Source organism: Pongo pygmaeus, chromosome 23 (assembly GCF_028885625.2).
Source record: "Pongo pygmaeus isolate AG05252 chromosome 23, NHGRI_mPonPyg2-v2.0_pri, whole genome shotgun sequence".
In the NCBI taxonomy this organism is placed as follows: Eukaryota; Metazoa; Chordata; class Mammalia; order Primates; family Hominidae; genus Pongo; species Pongo pygmaeus.
In genome coordinates, this window is record NC_085931.1 from 56,353,326 (window position 1) to 56,372,822 (window position 19,497).

A 19,497-nucleotide genomic window follows, 5' to 3' on the forward strand; every position below is an offset into this window, starting at 1 on the left:
CAATTCATGGTCATTCTTGTTTCATCTATAACTCCACTAATTGCCCCTCACACCACTGGCTTATTTGAAGCAAGTTCTAGACGTGATGTAATTTCACCTGTAAGCATTTTTGTATGTATCTCTAGAAGTGAAATGACTTTTAACTCATAACCATAAAGTATTATGGCTAAAATATAATTCATTAATACCAAATTGCTGTCATTGCCAAATTTCCTTTTTAAAAATTTTCTTTTAGTCTGGGCGCAGTGGCTCATGCCTGTAATCCCAGCATTTTGGGAGGCCAAGGTGGCAGATCACTTGAGGTCAGGAGTTCGAGACCAGCCTGGCCAACATGGTGAAACCCCACCTGTACTAAAAATACAACAATTAGCCAGGCTTGGTGGCGTGTACCTGCAGTCCCAGCTAATCAGTAAGCTGAGGTGGTAAGAACTGCTTGAACCCGGGAGGCGGAGGTTGCAGCGAGTTGAGATCACACCACTGCACTCCAGCCTGGGTGACAAAGTGAGACTCCATCTCAAAAAAACAAAAGCAGAAACAAAAAAACTTCTTTAAAAAAAAAAGAAAAATTGGTTGTTTGAATCAGTATCCACACATTGCATATGGATGATGTGTTTCTTAAATCTTTTATAATCTACAGATTTCCTCTCCTCTTTTTCTTTATGTGTTTATTCTTATTATTTAGTCTTTTCAAATAACTTTTTTTTTTTTTGAGACGGAGTCTCACTCTGTTGCTCAGGCTGGAATGCAGTGATGCGATCTCAGCTCACTGCAACCTCCGCCCCCTGGGTTCAAACAATTCTCCTGCCTCAGCCTTCCTAGTAGCTGGGATTACAGGTGTGTGCTACCATGCCCGGCTAATTTTTGTATTTTTAATAGAGACAGGGTTTCGCCATGTTGACCAGGCTGGTCTCGAACTCCTGACCTCAAGTGATCCACCTGCCTCTGCCTCCCAAAGTGCTGGAATTACAGGCGTGAGCCACTGTGCCTGGCCCAAATAACTATTCTTATATAAACACCAAACTTGGGAACTTTCATTCCTACTTTGCCAGCTTCATATACTCCTCATAAAGAATTCCATTGTCAACTGTAGCTCATCCTTTCCATGCTCACCCTGCCCCTCCACACACCCTGCTAACAGAATCATTTGTTCAAGAAACATTTTTAAGTACTAACAGCTATTGTGCTAGATGCTGCTAATACAAAAACAACTATAACAATTAAAACATTAAAAACTATTTAATGAGAGGTTACTATATACCTGACACTGTTATAAAAGTTTTTACATGAATTAACTTACAAGTTGTAAAACTCTACTAGGTCAGTAATATTATCATCTTTATTTAACAGATGAGAAGACCAAGGAACAGAGAGTTAAGCAACTTGCCCAAGGCTACCCACTTAGTGGTAGAGCCAGGGATGACACACTCAGACAGGGGGACAACGGAATCCCTGCTCTTAATCCGCGACCACACTGCCTGTAGGAGAGGTTAAGAAATTTATTTGTGCCGCAGGAGGCAGACATACAGATGATGTAGAAGTGGGACGCTTCTTCACTTGGCTTTGGGGTGTCACATTACCCTGGCTTTCCTTTCCCCCAACTAGCTGCTCTTTTAATGGTTCTTTCTCATCTCTTCAACTTGCTAACATCTTGTAGGATCTCTTTTCCTTTCTTTTTTTTTTTTTTTTTGAGATGGAGTCTCGCTCTGTTGCCCAGGCTGGAGTGCAGTGGCACGATCTCGGCTCACTACAAGCTCCGCTTCCCGGGTTCATGCCATTCTGCTGCCTCAGCCTCCCAAGTAGCTAGGACTACAGGCACCTGCCACCACGCCCGGCTAATTTTTTGCATTTTTAGTTGAGACAGGGTTTCACCGTGTTAGCCAGGATGGTCTTGATCGCCTGACCTCGTGATCCGCCCACGTTAGCCTCCCAAAGTGATGGGATTACAGGCGTGAGCCACCACGCCCGGCCGGATCTCTTCTCCTTTCTATCCACATTCATTCCATTGTTGCTCTTGTGTAGTTACATGACTTCAAGTGCCATTTATATACGGACATTCCCAAAATTTATACCTCTAGCCTGGGCCTCTCCTTTGAACTCCTAACTTGTGTATTCAGCTACCCATTCTATACCTCTAAGTGGATATCACAGACATCTCAAACTCAGTACCTACAATACACAGTGAATAAGCTACTACAAGCAACAGAGGATTTATTAAAGTTACTAGATGTTAGATCAATCTAAAATTTGAGATTAGGCTGAGCATGGTGGCTCACACCTGTAATCTCGGGCACTTTGGAAGGCTGAGGTGGGCACATCGCTTGATCCCAGGAATTGAAGACCAGCCTGGGCAACATGGCAAAACCCCATCTCTACAAAAAATACAAAAATTAGCTGGGCATGTTGGCACACACCTGTGGTCCCAGCTACTTGGGAGGCTGAGGTGGGAAGATCACTTGAGCCCAGGAGGCAGAGGTTGCAGTGAGCCAAGATTATGCCACTGCACTCCAGCCTGGGTGACAGAGTGAGACCCTGAATTAATAATGATAAAATAAAATTTGAGATTATTTTTCTACACTAGTAGAAACCAACTAGCAAAAGCATCATAAAAACACATACTGTTCACAAGAAAAAAATAAACCCTATAATTATCTAGAAATTAATAAGAAAACATAGATCTCTATGGGAAAAAAAACTCCAAAATTCTAATAAAGGATATAGATGATTAGAATAAATGGAAAGACATTCTATGTTTTTAGATGGGATGACAATATTTTGAAGGTATCAATTCTCCACAAATCTATCAATCCAATGCAATCTCAACTAGAATTCCATTTTGATTGTTTTTTGGGTTTTTTTTTTTTTTTTTTTTGAGACAGAGTCTCCCTCTGTCACCTAGGCTGGAATCTGGTGGAACAATCTTGGCTCACTGCAACTTCTGCCTCCCAGGTTCAAGCAATTCTCTTGCCTCAACCTCCTGAGTAGCTGGGACTACAGGCATGTGCCACCACGCCCAGCTAATTTTTGTATTTTTAGTAGAAATGATGTTTCACCATGTTACCCAGGCTGGTCTCAAACTCCTGAGCTCAGGTGATCTGCCTGCCTCGAGCTCCCAAATTGTTAGGATTACAGGTGTCAGCTACCGTGTCCAGCCTCCAGTTGGATTTTTGTGAGAACTTCAATAAACATTGTAATAGGCAGAATTATTTAGAAAGCAAGTCTAAATAAGAGGTCCAGGCTAGAGATACAAATTTTGGGAATGTCAGTATATAAATGTTACTTAAAGTCATATAACTAGACAAGTTCAAAGTTTACCTCAGAAGAAGAAATATGACAAGGTTAAAGAGGGGGCATTTTATGATGATGAATTAATTCATCAAAAAGACAGTGATCCCAAATATGTATGCACCTAATAACAAGGCTTGAAAATACATTAAGTAAAATCTGGCTAGGCGTGGTGGCTCACACCTGTAATCCCAGCACTTTGGGAGGCCGAGGTGCATGGATCACCTGAGGTCAGGAGTTTGAGACTAGCCTGGCCAACATGGCAAAACTCCAAAAAACTAAGTGCTGCGATTACATGCATAAGCCACTGCACTCAGCCACAAATAATTCTTAGATTTGCTCTTGAGATACTTTTCCATATCTTGTAGGCATTCTTCATTCCTTTCATTCTTTTTTTCTCTTGTCTTTTCCGTAGCCTATCTTCAAGTTTACTGATTGTTTCCTCTGCTTGATCCATTCTGCTGTTGACAGCCTCTAAGGAATTTTTCAGTTCAGCAAATGTATTTATCAGTTCCAGCATTTCAATCTCTTTGTTAAGCTTCTCTGATAAATTTCTGAGTTGCTTTTCTGTTATTTTGGAGATCACCAAGTTTCCTTAAAACTTCTACTTTAAGTTCTTGATCAGAGAGCTTGCCTACTAGTCTCACTAGGCTCAGTTACTGGCTCCTTGCTTTGTCTGTTTTGGGAGGTCATGGTTCCCCATTTGCTATCGTTTCTTCTGTATGTACATCTATCTCTTCACATTAAAGGATTATCTCTGTCTGGCTTGTTTTTGTTTTTTTATTTGGTATGTTTGCTTAGAAATTTCTTTGCAGTATACCTGTTGGGTACCTTTTCTTTTTTCCCCTCTGATAGGCTCACTGCCTGCTTTTTGGCACCAGGTGATGCCTTAAGCTCAGGTTTGCTTCAGCTCCAGCAAACTTTGGAGCGTTGCCTATCTTGCATGGGGGAGGTCCTAAAGGGGATATCCTGACAGTTTGGGAAGGCTGGCTACAGGCCGGTGCCCAGGGGACATATGGAACCTACCTCTGTGTGGTGCTGCTGAACAGCCACTCTAATTTGGTGTCTCCTTTGACCAAGTTACACAGCAGAGCTTCCTGGACTGGGGATGCTAGTCCTGCTTCACTGCTTTGTCTGTCGGTCCTCAGGAACTTTTCTTCCTTCAGTGATACTTCCTATGGGCTGAGGCAGGGACAGGCCCCTTGCCAGGGAACCCAAGATGGTGAGGAAGCTGGTTGTCCACCTTGATCTCACTCTTTCCAGGGTAGTAACCATGAGTCAGGGGAAATTTTTCTGCACACTTGGTGCCTGACATATTGGGAGAAGGGCACCACAGATATAAGTCCAACTATCTTACTGTCTGCAAGATTTTTTACTGCTCTGTGGCTTCAGGAACTGTCTCATTCTTGTTTTTGAATTCTGAGATATTGCTGGTGACAATCTCAGCACTGTATATTTGTTTTTGGTTTTCTCTGGGAAGCAGTGAAGCCAGCTTGATTCTATTCTGACATTTTGGTGACGTCACTGCCGAATTTGTATACTTTATTTTTCTTGTCTAACTTTATTGACTAGTATCTCTAGAATAATATTAGATAATAGTGATACTGAGTATCTCTAATTTCTGACATTACTAGGAAGTGAAACCATGAAACCACAATGCTGATTTCTCAGATGTATTTTTTCATATCATAGGTATCTTAACTATTCACATCTTAAGAATATTCAATCAAGAATAAATGCTGAATTTTGTCAAGTGTTTTTTCATCATCCTTAGAGTTGATCATATGATTTTTTCTTAATATGGTGAATTAAACAATAGATTTCCTGATACAGAACCATCCTTATAGTTCTGATATAAAGCCCACTAGATAACGGTACATTATTTTGTTGTTGTACTGCTGATTTGTATTTAACCTTGTTTTACTTGGTTATTTATAGGTGAGATTGATTTACAGTTTCTTATTGTATGTATACTTTTTTGAATTTTGGAATCAGTAATATGTTCCTTTTATAAAAAGATGCATTTTTTCCTCTTCTACATTCTGAAACAGTTTTTTTTTTTTTTTTTCTGAGATCGAGTCTCGCTCTGTCACCCAGGCTGGAGTGCACTGGCATGATCTCGGCTCACTGCAATTTCTGCCTCCTGGGTTCAAGCAATTCTCTGCCTCAGCCTCCAAAGGAGCTGGGATTATAGGCACCCACCACCACGCCTGGCTAATTTTTGTATTTTTAGTAGTGATGGGGTTTTACCATCTTGGCCAGGCTGGTCTTGAACTCCTGACCTCGTGACCCACCTGCCTCGGTCGGCCTTCCAAAGTGTTGGGATTACAGGCATGAGCCACCACACCCGGCCTGAAACAATTTTAATATTGAACATCTGTTTAGACATTAAACACTGAAGTTACATGTGCCTTTAAAGTTTGCTGAGATCATTCACATGTGAAGCTATCTATACCTGGTGTATTTGGCAATGGGGTGGGTAGGAAGCCTTTTTACTTTATCTTCCTATTGTAACTTGCCATCTTAGATTTTTCTATCTTGTTTGAGATAATTTTTGGTAATATATTATTTCTTGAAAATTACCACTTACTAACTACATATATGAATATTTACAGACAAGCAAATTATTGTCTTATTCTTTTTTTTTTTTTTTTTTTTTTTGAGATGGAATCTTGCTCTGTCACCCAGGCTGGAGTGCAGTGGCACGATCTCGGCTCACTGCAAGCTCCACCTCCCAGGTTCATGCCATTCTCCTGCCTCAGCCTTCTGAGTAGCTGGGACTACAGGCACCTGCCACCATGCCCAGCTAATTTTTTGTATTTTTAGTAGAGACAGGGTTTCACCATGTTAGCCAGGATGGTCTCGATCTCCTGAACTCGTGATCCGCCTGCCTTGGCCTCCCAAAGTGCTGGGATTACAGGCGTGAGCCACTGCACCTGGCCTATTGTCTTATTCTTTTAATAACCAGTATACATGTAATTATGCCCCTATTCTCTTATTTTGTGTATTTATGCTTTCTCTCTTTAAAAAATTATGGAACAAAAAGTTAGATCTCTTTGTAAGAATATAAATTTTTACTAGCTGTTTCTTTTTTTTTTTTTGAGATGGAGTCTCGCTCCGTCGTCCAGGCTGGAGTGCAGTGGCACAATTTCCGCTCACTGCAAGCTCCGCCTCCTGGGTTCACACCATTCTCCTGCCTCAGCCTCCCGAGTAGCTCGGACTACAGGCACCTGCCACCACGCCTGGCTAATTTTTATTGTATTTTTAGTAGAGATGGGGTTTCACCATGTTAGCCAAGATGGTCTCGATCTCCTGACCTCGTGATCCGCCTGCCTTGGCTTCTCAAAGTGCTGGGATTACAAGCGTAAGCCACCACGCCCGGCCTAGCTGTTTCTTGATGAAATGAAACTCAGGCATAATTCCTCTAAATTATGAAATAATAACTATTTTTATAAATATGTAAGCTCCTTACCAACATCTTTTTATAAAAATACCTTTTTTGATCAATTTCTTGTTGCCGTTTAACATGTTTGTTCTCAAATTCACGAATATTTTCCACACCAATTTCTTGACAGAAGTGTTGGAAGATATCATCTTCTACCTTTTAAATTATTTTAAAACAATTGATTTAATAAGCAATTTTAAGAAATATATAATCTTAAATATGTTTTTCCCTCCAAGATTTTCCTGAATTAGGCCAAAAACTAATCCCACCAAGCATTACTGTATTCTAAGAAGCCAGTACTTTCTGTTCCTTTAATTCCATAAATTAATTTCAAATTTCTTATTAAAAAAACTAAGAAGGATCATAATTGGCCTTATTAAATGCTTTGGCTTTCAAATTTCTTATTCAAAAAAACTAAGAAAGATCATAATTGGCCTTATTAAGTGCTTTGGCTTTATGAATGTTTAGTATAAAACTGGAAGAATTCCTTTTACTTTAGACCCACCAAAATATTACATTCTACATAAATAAAGGAAAGATTCTTTATGTATGAGTAATACATTAGCACCTTTGCCAGTATAATAACAAGTGGAATGGGGCATAGAATTAAGAATGAAAAAGACTTGGAAAAGCTAGAATGGGGAAATTCAACAAAGTAAAATTTAACCTCAATGTTTTAAAGCTGATTTTATGTATAAATTATAGGATGAGAAAGACCTATTTTAAGAACAGGACATTTAAAAAACTTTCAGATTTTAGTTGAATATACATTAAATATGAATGTGATATGACTGATGCAGTAGTAAGCTACAGTTAGCTTGACTAGATAATCCAAGTCATGAAAAGTTACAGTTATAAACATAAAGACCCACAATATGCTGTACAGACAATATTTTGACATCATGCTCTGTTCAGGGGCATTGATAACATCCAGAGGATGGTTACCAGAGCTGGTCTTAAATCCATGGCAATGTGAAATGAATAAAGAAACTAGGGATATTTAACCTGGAAAAGAGATAACTAATTAGGAAGTAACATAAGTGTGGTTCCAAATCATGTGGTAAACGTCAGGCCTAAAAGCAATGGGTGGAATTAATTGATGGGTGGTGTAACAAATCACTTTCTAAGGATCAGAGATACTCCACAGTGGAATGAATTAAATCAGGAAGTTTCTATCCCTTTATAAGCAGAAGCTAGGTGACCAAATTTTATTGTCCTAGAGCCAAGTACTGTGCCTGACACAGAATAGGTGTTTTAAAAAAAACTACTGAGTAAATAAATAACCTTAAAAGATAAGCTGAATGACAGTTCTTTCCCTCATGGTATTAGGGAAGTGGGAGAAAAGAATGAGACTATAATTTTCACAATGGGCAAGGAGAGGTTGGAGTGCAGAGGAGAGTAAGCACAGGTCATTGTCTCTTGAGGTGAGCAACAGAGGTTCTCAAAAAACACAAGGAAATTAATTTGGCAAACCAATAAAACTTAGCTTACAACATTGTTGTTTCTGATATGGCACTGTTACCTATCAACCTTTGCTTTAGCATATATTTAAGAAGCTCTAAATCTAGTATCTGGTCTAGAACTACATATACCATTTAGGAATAAATATAACATTCATGACCTTATCTATCTTTTCTTGAAATTCTTTAATTCTTTGTTGTCGTTCCTTGATTCCTTCACTCAACATAATACATTGAGACTCAATATTTAGTAGTTCACTTTGTAGCTGAGATTGTTCCTAATAACAAAAGAGAAAAATTTTTTTAACATGGCTGTTTTAGCTTTATATAGTGAAGCCAAAAATGTGATAGGTATCTTTCAGAATAAAAGAAGAATCTATGAGATAAGATGAATTCACCTGGATAAAAGATTAAATACCACATAAATAATTACAGGACTATAATATAATCTCAATCATGGGATAAAGTATCTAAAAATTGGCCGGGCATGGTGGCTGTAATCTTTGGGAAGCCAAGGTGGGCAGATCACCTGAAGTCAGGAGTTTGAGACCAGCCTGGCCAACATGGTGAAACCCCATCTCTACTAAAAAAAATATAAAAATTACATGCCTGTAATCCCAGCTACTCGGGAGGCTGAGGCAGGAGGATCACTTGAACCTGGGAGATGGAGGTTGCAGCGAACAGAAATAAAGCCACTGCGCTCCAGCCTGGGTGACAGAGTGAGACTCTGTCTCAGGAAAAAAAAACAGTATCTAAAAATTACATGGAGCTATATAAATGTAATTCCTGAAATTCTATGTTCTGGATCAAATGCTTATCATATTTTATGTAAGTCTATATTACCTGGTAAAAAGCAACAAGGTGCTTCTTTTTAATCATCTCTAGTTCATTTTGTGAATATTTGAGTCGTGTTTGAGTTCCTTGTACCAGGGTCTGTATTTGTTTCAAATCTGTTTCTTTGCGGAGTGTCTTCATTAAATCCTAAAAAGAAAGAAAAATACGAGAATATTTTATGATAGAAAAGCCCTTTCACTTTTCAAAGTGCTTTTATATGTAATAATTCACTGATTTTTACATACCACCACACCTGCACCTTACCTCCCTTTCCTCTGATAAGAGACTGGGCAATTTAGTACATTAGTGATCTGGAGTAACCAAAATGCCATACAGCTTCCTCAAAAAAACGAACACTGCTTAATAGGAAAGAATTGGGAATGGAAAATGAAGAGGGGTGTGTATATTCCATCCAACGCACATTAATGACATATATAGGATCATGTAATTGCCTTGTTTTTAGTGCATCTTTACCTTTTGGCTTGCCTCTCTCATTCCCTTCTTCTTTCACTCACCTTATTACTCAACCAAATTAACTCCCTCAGACACTCCCTCCCATTGACTCCAGGTCTTTTTTTTTTTTTTTTTGAGACAGAGTCTTGCTCTGTCGCCCAGGCTGGAGTGCAGTGGCACAATCTTGGCTCACTGCAAGCTCTGCCTCCTGGGTTCACACCATTCTCCTGCCTCAGCCTCCCAAGTAGCTGGGACTACAGGAGCCCGCCAGCACGCCCGGCTAATTTTTTGTATTATTAGTAGAGACGGGATTTCATCGTGTTAGCCAGGATCATCTCAATCTCCTGATCTTGTGATCCGCTCGCCTCAGCCTCCCACGGTGCTGGGATTACAGGCGTGAGCCACTGCGCCCGGCCGACTCCAGGTCTTTAGATAAACTCTTTCAACCAACTGCCAAGCAGAAACTCTGAATCTACCTATAACTTGGAAGGGCTTTCTCCAACCCCCAGCTCCCAGTTCTCCTGCCTTTCTGGACTTAACCAAGGTACATCTGACATGTATTGATTGATGTCTTAAGTCTCCTAAAACATATACAACCAAGCTGCAGCCTGGTGACCTGGGGCACACGTTCTCAGGACCTCTTGAGGCGGTGTCACAGACATGTCCTTAACCTTGGCAAAATAAATTTCTAAATTGATTGAGACCTGTCTCAAGATACCTTCGGTTTACAATAAGATGGGGCACAAAATTACTTTCTCCAGATGTGCCGATACCATTTATTAAATAATCTACCCTTTTCTCACTGAACTGAAACATCATCTTTGCTCAACATTAATTGTTAAGTATACTGGGCTCTATTTCTGGAATTCCTGTTGTTTCATTAACCTGTAAGGTACCCGTAAATAGCTATATCTTGAATTTAGTAAGATTACCATAACTTCTAATCTGAGACTTTAGGCAGTCTAGTCCACAAGCAGTAAGGTTTGTTTTGGGAAAGGGCTGTTACTGTCTTCGTTTCAAAGCTAAACTATAACCTAACTTCCTCCCAAAGTTAGTTTGGCCTAGGCCCAGGAATGAACAAGGACAACTTGGAGGTTAGAAGCGAGGTAGGGTCAGTTAAGTCAGATGTTTTTCACTGCCTCAGTTATAATTTTGCAATGGCAGTTCCATAACTTTAAATGATGACTATTGCAGTTTTCATAAGTAATCTAGGTAAATGATTAAAATAATTAGGCAAATGTGATGGGATAAATACTTGTAGACAAACTCATAATTTGGAATCTAAAGTTATATTAAATAATAGATATTTCATTATTGCGTATTTTCCAATAAAAATATATTGTAGGAAAACATTCTAAAAAAAAGGATGTCCATTTCAAAAAGGTGAACAATTTTTGTCTAATTCAAAGCTTATTTAAAGATTATGTATAAAACAAGGTAAAAGGAACCAGAAAATAAGAGAAAAGAAAGTTATAAAAACAAAGAGGGTTTTTTTTTTTTTTTTGGTAAGAAAGCTTAAAGAGAAATAATTTTATATGAGAAAGAATCTTGTATAGTAAATTTAGTCCTAGAATAAAATGACTGGTTGTTTAAGAAAAAGGGATGTTCAGGACAAACCAGAAAGTTCAAGCATATCATGAGTGGTCTGTGTAAGTCACAATAAAAGGATTTATAGAAAAAAAAACAAAAAACTTTTAGATGATCAAGTTGTCTCTAATTAAAGGGAAATTATAATGGTCTTTCTAGAGATTGGGCTTGATGTAAAAAAATTATTCTTGCAACATGTGTACAAATAAAATACAGCAGGCCCAGTAAAATACAGCAATTCAGTCCTACCGTGATTTGTCTTTAGTAAAAATGGAAAACTGGAGAGAGAAAAATTATGTTTCAAAAACTAGTACACCTGTTGTTAGATTCTAGTCTTGCCTAATGTTTTTGAATTTTTACAGTTTGGACCAAATTCTAATTTTTCTTGGTTACAAGTCTTCAAAATAATGTTTTCAATTATTTCCTTCTTTTTTCCCCATTTTTCCTAATTTGGAGTCGCTGAAAACTAAGCTGTGCTTTTCGTAAAGCCCTACGAACTGAAGCTAGACAACTTAAACTTCAGAAGAAAATAACAGCAACCTATTTATGTACATAAGCCACTTTCACACCTGCCTACTAATGTATGGACTTCAGAGTAATGTGGCCTATATCGATTTCCAGGATTGTTCTTTTGTTTTTTGTTGTTCTTCCTTCCTTCCCCTATTTTCACAGGACATGAGAAAATCAGCTTTCCTGGTAACTTGGAACCTACTCATCTAGAAATAAACCATCCTAGCCATGAGAGATCACATGAAACCTGAGACCAGAGACTCATTTTCCTCTAAAATGCTTTCTCCAAAATATTCTTAAAAAGAAAAGGGGGGAAATGTGAAAGGAAAATAAATCTTGGGGCTCCAAAATCACTAAGCTAAAGGAAAAGTCAAGCTGGGAACTGCTTAGAGGAAACCTGCCTCCTATTCTATTCAGAGTCCCCCCTCTGCTCACCAAGATAAATGCATATCTGACTGCCTCCTTTGGAGGGGCTTAATCAGAAACTCAAAATAATGCAACCATTTGTCTCTTATCTACCTATGACCTGGAAGCCCCCTCTCTGTTTCAAGTTATCCTGCCTTTGCTTCCAGTTGTCTTGCCTTTTCCAGAGCGAACCAATATTCATCTTACATATGTTGATCGATGTCTCATTTCTCCCTAAAATGTATAAAACCAAACTCTGCTCTGACCACCCTGGGCACATGCTGTCAGGACCTCCTGAGACTGTGTCATGGATGTGCGTCCTCAACCTTGGCAAAATAAACTTTCTAAATTAACTGAGACCTGTCTCAGATATTCAGGGTTCACACTTCCAAGACTACATTGAATAGGGATAACAGATAACTGTCTATTTCTTGATTTTAAATAAAATGATTTCAGTGTTTTCACCATTTAAGCAATTATTTCTGTTCAAGAGCTATTTATTTTATTTAAATAATTTCCACTAATTAGTCTTTTACTTAGTAGTATTTTAACTAGGTCTGGCTGCTGAATTTTATCAAATACCTTTTCTACATATGATGACATGACTTTTCTCCTGCCTTTAATTCATTAATATAATAGATTATGATGATCACTTAAACACCCATGTATTTGTGAAATAAATTCTATCGTCAGATGTATTATTTTACTACAGTGTTCAATTCTCTAATACTGACATTTTATTTAGATATTATATATTTATACTCATAAGGGAAGTCAGTTTTTAGTTTTATTTTTTGTACTATATATTTTATATTAAAGTTATACTACCTTTATAAAATAAGCTGGAAAGTTTCCATCTTTTTTATATATTACATAGAACTGAGCTGTAAACTCATCTGGTCCCAGAGGTTATTTTTGGTTTTTACTTGTGGTAAAATATACGTACCATAAAATTTACCATCGTTACCATTTTTATTTGGCTAGTCAAGCATAGTTGTGAGATCTTTACCATTTCTAAGTGTACAGTTCAGTAGTGTTTAAATATATCCACATTGTGTGCAAGCAATCTCCAGATCTCTTCATCTTGCAAAACTGACACTGTCTCACTTGAACAACAACTCATTCTCTCCCCTTCTCCAGCCACTGGCAACCACTGGTCTCCTTTCTGTCTCTATGAATTTGACTACTCTAGGTACCTCATGTTAGTGGAATCAGACAGTATTTGTCTTCAAGTTTCATCTATGTTGTAGCATATGCCACAATTTCCTCCCTTTTTAATGCTGAATAATATTCCATTGTATGTATATACCACATTCTGTTTATCCATTCATCTATTGATTGACACCTGGATTGCTTCTACCTTTTGGCTATTGTGAATAATGCTGCTATGAACATGGGTGTATAAATCTCCTTTTGAGACCCTGCTTTCTTGTTTTGGGTATATGCGTAACATATTCACAGGTTTCTGGGGTGACAAAAAAAAAGAATTGCTGGATCATATGGTAATTCTGTTTTTGATTTTTTGAGAAGCCATCATACCATTTTCCATGATATGATACACCATTTTATATTCCCGAAGTCTTTTTTCAGTGTAGATCACAGTGGCATTAAATATTTTGTTTTTTTTTTCCTCACACAAAACTAGTTAGACTGATGCCATGACTCAATAATGGAACTAATTTTCAGCTCCTTAGTACAATGGCTTTGATCCTCATGTTTGCTTTTCCCTTGGTGCAATATTGCTGCTGCATCTTGACTGCATTCCAGTCAAGAGGAAGAAATGCAGAACACCAAAACTTTCATTTATATCTCACTGGCCAAAACTTGTCACATGGCCAGCCCTAGCTACAAGGCAACTTGTGAAATTAAGTTGCTTTTGTTTTTCACAATCTTGTAATAGAGTCTAGAAAGGAAGGAAACTGTGGATGGGGATTAGGCCAGCAAACCACACCACTGCCTATCTTTTCAAACATTTCATTTTTTTTTGTTCAATCTTGGTAATTTATATTTTCTAAAAAATATCCATTTCTTCCAGATTTTCAATTTTTAAAACCAGTTATTTGCATGTAGGATGCTTTTAAAATTATTTTAATGTTTTCATTTCTGATCATGTATGTTTGCTTCTAGCTTTTTTTTCCTTCATTAGGACTGCAGAGTTTATCTAGTCTTTCAAAAGCACTAGCTTTTAGATTTGCCCCTTTTCTATTTTGAGTTGTTTTCTACGAAATTAATGTCAGCTTTAACAAAATTTCCTAGCCTGGGCATGGTGGCTCATGCCTGTAATCCCAGCACTTTGGGAGGCCAAGGCAGGCAGATCACAAGGTCAGGAGTTCCAGACCAGCCTGGCCAGCATGGTGAAACCCCGTCTCTACTAAAAATACAAAAAATTAACTGGGCATGGTGGTGCGTGCCTGTAATCCCAGCTACTCGGCAGGCTGAGGCAGGAGAATTGCTTGAACCCAGGAGGCAGAGGTTGCAGTGAGCCAAGATCACCCACTGTACTCTAGCCTGGGCAACAGAGTGAGACTCTGTCTCAAAAAACAAAAAATTTCCTTGTATAACTTTTGTTATTTTGTGGGTATTCTAATTTCTTTTATTTTTATTTATTTTTAAACAGAGATGGGGTCTTACCATGTTGTCCAGGCTGGTCTCGAACTCCTGGGCTCAAGTGATCCTCCTGCCTTGGCTTCCCAAAGTGCAGAGATTACAGGCAAAAGCCATCACGCCTGACCAGTTGTTCTAATTGCTTTCCTTTTTTTTTTTTTTTTTTTTGAGACAGGGTCTCCTTCTGTCACCCAGGCTGAAGTGCAGTGGCATGATCACTGCTCACTGCAGCCTTGACCTCCCAGGCTTAAGTGATCCTCCTGCCAAGTAGCTGGGACTACAGGTGCATGCCACCACTCCCAGCTAATTTTTTCATTTTTTATTTTTTGTAGAGAAGAGGTCTCACTATGTTGCCCAGTCTGTGATTCCTCTATTTTTTTTTAAAGTGACTAATAAGTTCCCTTATATTTTTCTTTCTTCTTTAGTAATGTAGACATTTTCCTCTTGATGTAGCTTTTACTGTGTCTCAAAGATAATGCTAGGAAGTATATTCCTATTAATCATTTTTGAAATATTTTGTAATTTGCCTCTGGATTACTTCCTTAATCCCCAAACTATCTACAAGTACACTTCTTAATTTCTATAGAGACAAATATTATTTTGGTCACTATTTCTTATTTCATTAAATTATGATCTAGGTGACCTATAAAAAGCTCTACTTTTAAAAAACTATTGAGGTTTCCATTGTGGCCAAGCGTATGATTAATTTTCATAAATGTTTAATAGATATTTTTAACAGTATCTCACATTTATTGAGCACTTACTGTTCTATGCAATTTACATTTATTAATCAACTTAATCCTCTTAATGCTACGAAATAGATGTTATTATTATCCCCATTATACTGATGAGGAAACTAAAGCATAAAAGCGTGTAACTTACTCAGAAGTCACTCTGCTGAAATGTTCCACTATATTTTTATTTTTATTAAGAAGTAGTTTCAAGCCTTCTTTTACCTAATTCAACCAAACTAAACACTTAACCTTTCCTTCTAAGAGTGATTTTCCAACTCCTGAGTTATCTTTTCCATTCTATTAAATAAAATTAGTCTCACTCTAAATATTAATATTTAGGTGCTATGTGCTGCAAACAGTTTTATAATGGAAATCTTTGTCTTATGTTACATATAATCTTCTTTATTCAATTAAATTATAAGTACTTACTGAAAGCTTACTACACACAAGGATTTTTAAACTTAAAGTTCACATTGTCTGATATTATTACTTTTGTTTTCTTTTTGTTTGCATTTGTCAGGTAAGCATCCCATTATTTTTCAACATTCAGGGTTTTTTCTTTTTTCTTTTCTTTTGAGACAGTCTTGCCTTGTTGCCCAGGCTGGAGCGAAGCGGCATGATCTTGGCTCACTGCAACCTCTGCCTCCCAGTTCAAGCGATTCTCCTGCCTCAGCCTCCTGAGTAGCTGGGACTGCAGGTGCGTGCCACCAAGCCCAGCTAATTTTTGTATTTTTAGTAGAGACAGGGTTTCACTATGTTGGCCAGGCTGGTCTCGATCCCTTGAACCCCTGGCCTAAAGTGATCCACCCACCTTGGCCTCCCAAAGTGTTGGGATTACAGGCGTGAGCCACCACGCCCAGCCTCAACATTCAGTTTTAAAATGACTTCTTGTAAATAACACTCACTTTTTTAATCTATGAATCTTGATCTTTTAATGGGAGACTTAAATCTACTCATGTTTACCGTAATCATTGACATACAAAACTTTCATTTCTTCCATCTTACTTTTGTTTTATTCTTTTCACTCATTTTTATTAGTTTTCTATTTGTCCCTGTGTTAGCTTGGTATACTTAACACTCGAGTCCCTCCTGTCCCCCTGCGCCCAATATACATACGGTCTTTAGAATATTCTAACTTCCTCTCCTCACAGATGAGACTTTTGGAACACATTGACCTTTCTCTCCACTTCTTATTCCTTGACTTTGCTGAGTTCGTTTAGCACTATTCGTTTATTATAATTAGGTCTATTCTAATTCATGTGTTGCTTAGAGTACTTTCCTTTTTCTTTTTACCTTTTTTTTTTTTTTTTTTTTGAGACAGATTCTTGCTCTGGAGTGAATTCTTGGCTGCAGTGCAGTGGCACAATCTGGGCTCCCTGCAACCTCCGCCTCCTGGGTGCAAGCGAGTCTCCTGCCCCAGCCTCCCAAGTAGCTGGATTCACAGGTGCAGGCCACCACGCCCAGCTAATTTTTGTATTTTTAGTAGAGACAGGGTTTCACCATGTTGGCCAGGCTGGACTTAAACTCCTTCCTGGCCTCAAGTGATGCACCAGCCTCAGCCTCCCAAAGTGCTGGGATTACAGGTATGAGCTATTGCTCCCAGCCACTTAAGAGTACTTTCTCTAGTATTTTTGTCACATGGAGTATGTGGATGACAATCTGAATTTGCTTATTGGCAGATCCTCGAAAGGTAAATAATATCTTGGTTGTAGTCCTCTTCCTTTTAGCTATTATTCCATAGTCCCATCCAGTTTTGCAGTCTGATACGAGCCTTTTTTTTGTTTAAACGTATAAGGAATTTTTCTTGAAGGGCAGGTAGCTTAGCATTGCTTCTATAACCTATAGGTTAAGGAGTTGCACCCAGATCTGTGTTATTGTGGGCCCTTTCTCACCAAACGTACATGAAACTCTGTGTGTCCTTTCAACTGGTCAATTAAAGTTGATCCTTAGAGAAATTTTCTTGTTTTTAATTTAATTTTCTCTTTCTCTGTGTTCTTTTCCTCCTTTCAAGAATTTATTAGTCTCACATCAAGTTTCCTGAGTCTATCTACTAAGTCTCTATTTTCCTCATACTTCATCTTTGTAATTTTGTTACCCTAATTGAGATGCTTCTTCCACTTAGTCTGCCAGGTTACAAATTTGGTTCTCAGCAATGACATGCTTTCCTTCAATTCATCTACTACATTTTACAGTTAAGAAATATGTTTTTGGCCAGAGGTGGTGGCTTATACGTATAATTCCAGCACTTTGGGAAGCCAAAGTGGGAGGACTGCTTAAGGGCAGGAGTTCAAGACCAGCCTGGTCAATATAACAAGGCCCTGTCTCTACAAAAAATTAAAATTAAAAAAAATTAGCAGGGCCTGGTGGTACACCTCTGTAGTCCCAGCTACTTGGGTGGCTGAGGTGGAAGGATCCCTTGAACCCAGGAGTTCAAGGTTACACTGAGCTATGATGGCACCACTGCCCTCTAGCCTGGGTGATGGGGCAAGAACTGTCTCTTTAAAAAACAAACAAACAAACAATAAAAGAATTACTTTTTTTTTTTGAGATGGAGTTTCATCCTGTTGGCCAGGCTGGTCTCGAACTCCTGACCTCAGGTGATCCACCCGCCTTGGCCTCCCAAAATGCTGGGATTACAGGCATGAGCTACCATGCCTGGCCAGAAGTACGTTTTTTAGTCCTAGGAAATCTTTTTGTGTGTTGGGGATTGGCAGGGGAAGGATGACACTATACTAAATTTCCTTAATGCTCCATTACTTTTTTTGTTCAAGTTATTGCCTGGCTCCTAGAACACCTCAGATACGTTTACGTATTTCTTTGCCCACTGAGGATCATGTCTGAGTATTAAAATACCTGAAATCACAGCACCCCACAAGGATTTTCTATACCTGAGGGTCAGTAATTACAAGAGAAGACTGTCAGTACCACCCTGAGACAGAGACCACCCTGAGGCAGAGGAAAAGATACCTCTCTGGTATCCCTGGACTCTTCCAAACTCAGGAATAGGGAGGCCACAAATTTCCTGCTAAGCTAATATTTAGCTTCATGGGGTTCAAGAAGACCAGGCATCCTCACATGGGACAAATGTTTAACTTACCCCCAGATTCCGCTATGTCCTGATTCTTACCCAAGCACTTTTCACATCAAAAGAGACAAAGCCCTATATCAGCTTTTCCCAGCAGCCTCCCTCAGAACCCAAGACATCATTCCCACCTAGCTGCCACCTGGTTCAGGTTGTAACACACAGATGGAACCTTAGCATGGACATGGATGGGAAGCAAGATTCACTTTAAGTTGGCATCTTCCCAGAACTTTCTCTGTGCCTAGGCCTAAATTTGTTAAAATCTTTAAAAGCTGAATATTTCTATACCTTAGATTAAAACATAAAATGTAGTCTTATGCTTCAGAAAAAGATGAAAATTAGTCAAGTAACCTTGCCAAAATATATGCTTGAATCACCCAAGTAAGAAAACTCAATAGAAACAATAAATGAATAATCTGAAAGCATTCTATATTGATTTAGCATCTGGAAAATTTGGCTTCAATAAATGAGAGAATTACAATATTCAACAAATGATACTTTTGTAAAATGGTAAGTCAGTTGGTAAAAATAAAGCTGGATCCCCAGTCATCAAAATAAATTCCAGATGAATAAAAAATATAAATGTTAAAAACACAAAAGCACTATTAGGAAGCATTATTGAACTTCTTTTGTGATCTTCAGAAAGAATTTGGTCTTTCTAAGCATAACACATCCTAAAATCCAGAAGTTATAAAAGATTAAATTTGGCTACATAAAGATTAAAAACGCATGTATGACAAAAAGAACAAAGTCAATGTGAAAGAGATACTCAGCAATTAAAAAGGAATAAACTTTTGATACATACAACATGAATCTCAAAAATACTAAGCTAAGTGAAGAAAACATAACACAAAAGACTACTGACTGTATGAATCCATTTATATGAAAGTCTAGAAGAGGAAAAACTATAACGACAGAAAGTAGATTGGGTTGTGAGGCCCCAAGGGGTCCAGAAGAGGGGACTGAGTAAAAGGAACCCAAAGGAATTTTGGGGGTGAAGAAAATGTTCTATATCATGAGTGCAGTGATGGTTACGTGACTACATACATTTGTCAAAACTTACTAAATTATACTTAAAAAGGGTGACTGTTATTGTATATA

The 19,497-nt window shown here is 38.2% G+C and overlaps 1 protein-coding gene across 2 annotated transcripts in view; it reads right to left on the bottom strand.

Annotated features, from left to right (window-relative positions):
* Window positions 1–19,497, bottom strand: part of SMC1B (structural maintenance of chromosomes 1B) — a 69,497-nt gene that overhangs the window by 18,894 nt on the left and 31,106 nt on the right. For both annotated transcript variants that reach the window (XM_054469816.2, XM_054469817.2), the window contains exons 13-15: window positions 9,031–9,168; window positions 8,349–8,465; window positions 6,777–6,883 (exon numbers count right to left, since the gene is read on the bottom strand). In XM_054469816.2, the coding sequence (XP_054325791.2) occupies window positions 6,777–6,883; window positions 8,349–8,465; window positions 9,031–9,168 (362 nt within the window). The remainder of the gene's footprint in view (window positions 1–6,776; window positions 6,884–8,348; window positions 8,466–9,030; window positions 9,169–19,497) is intronic.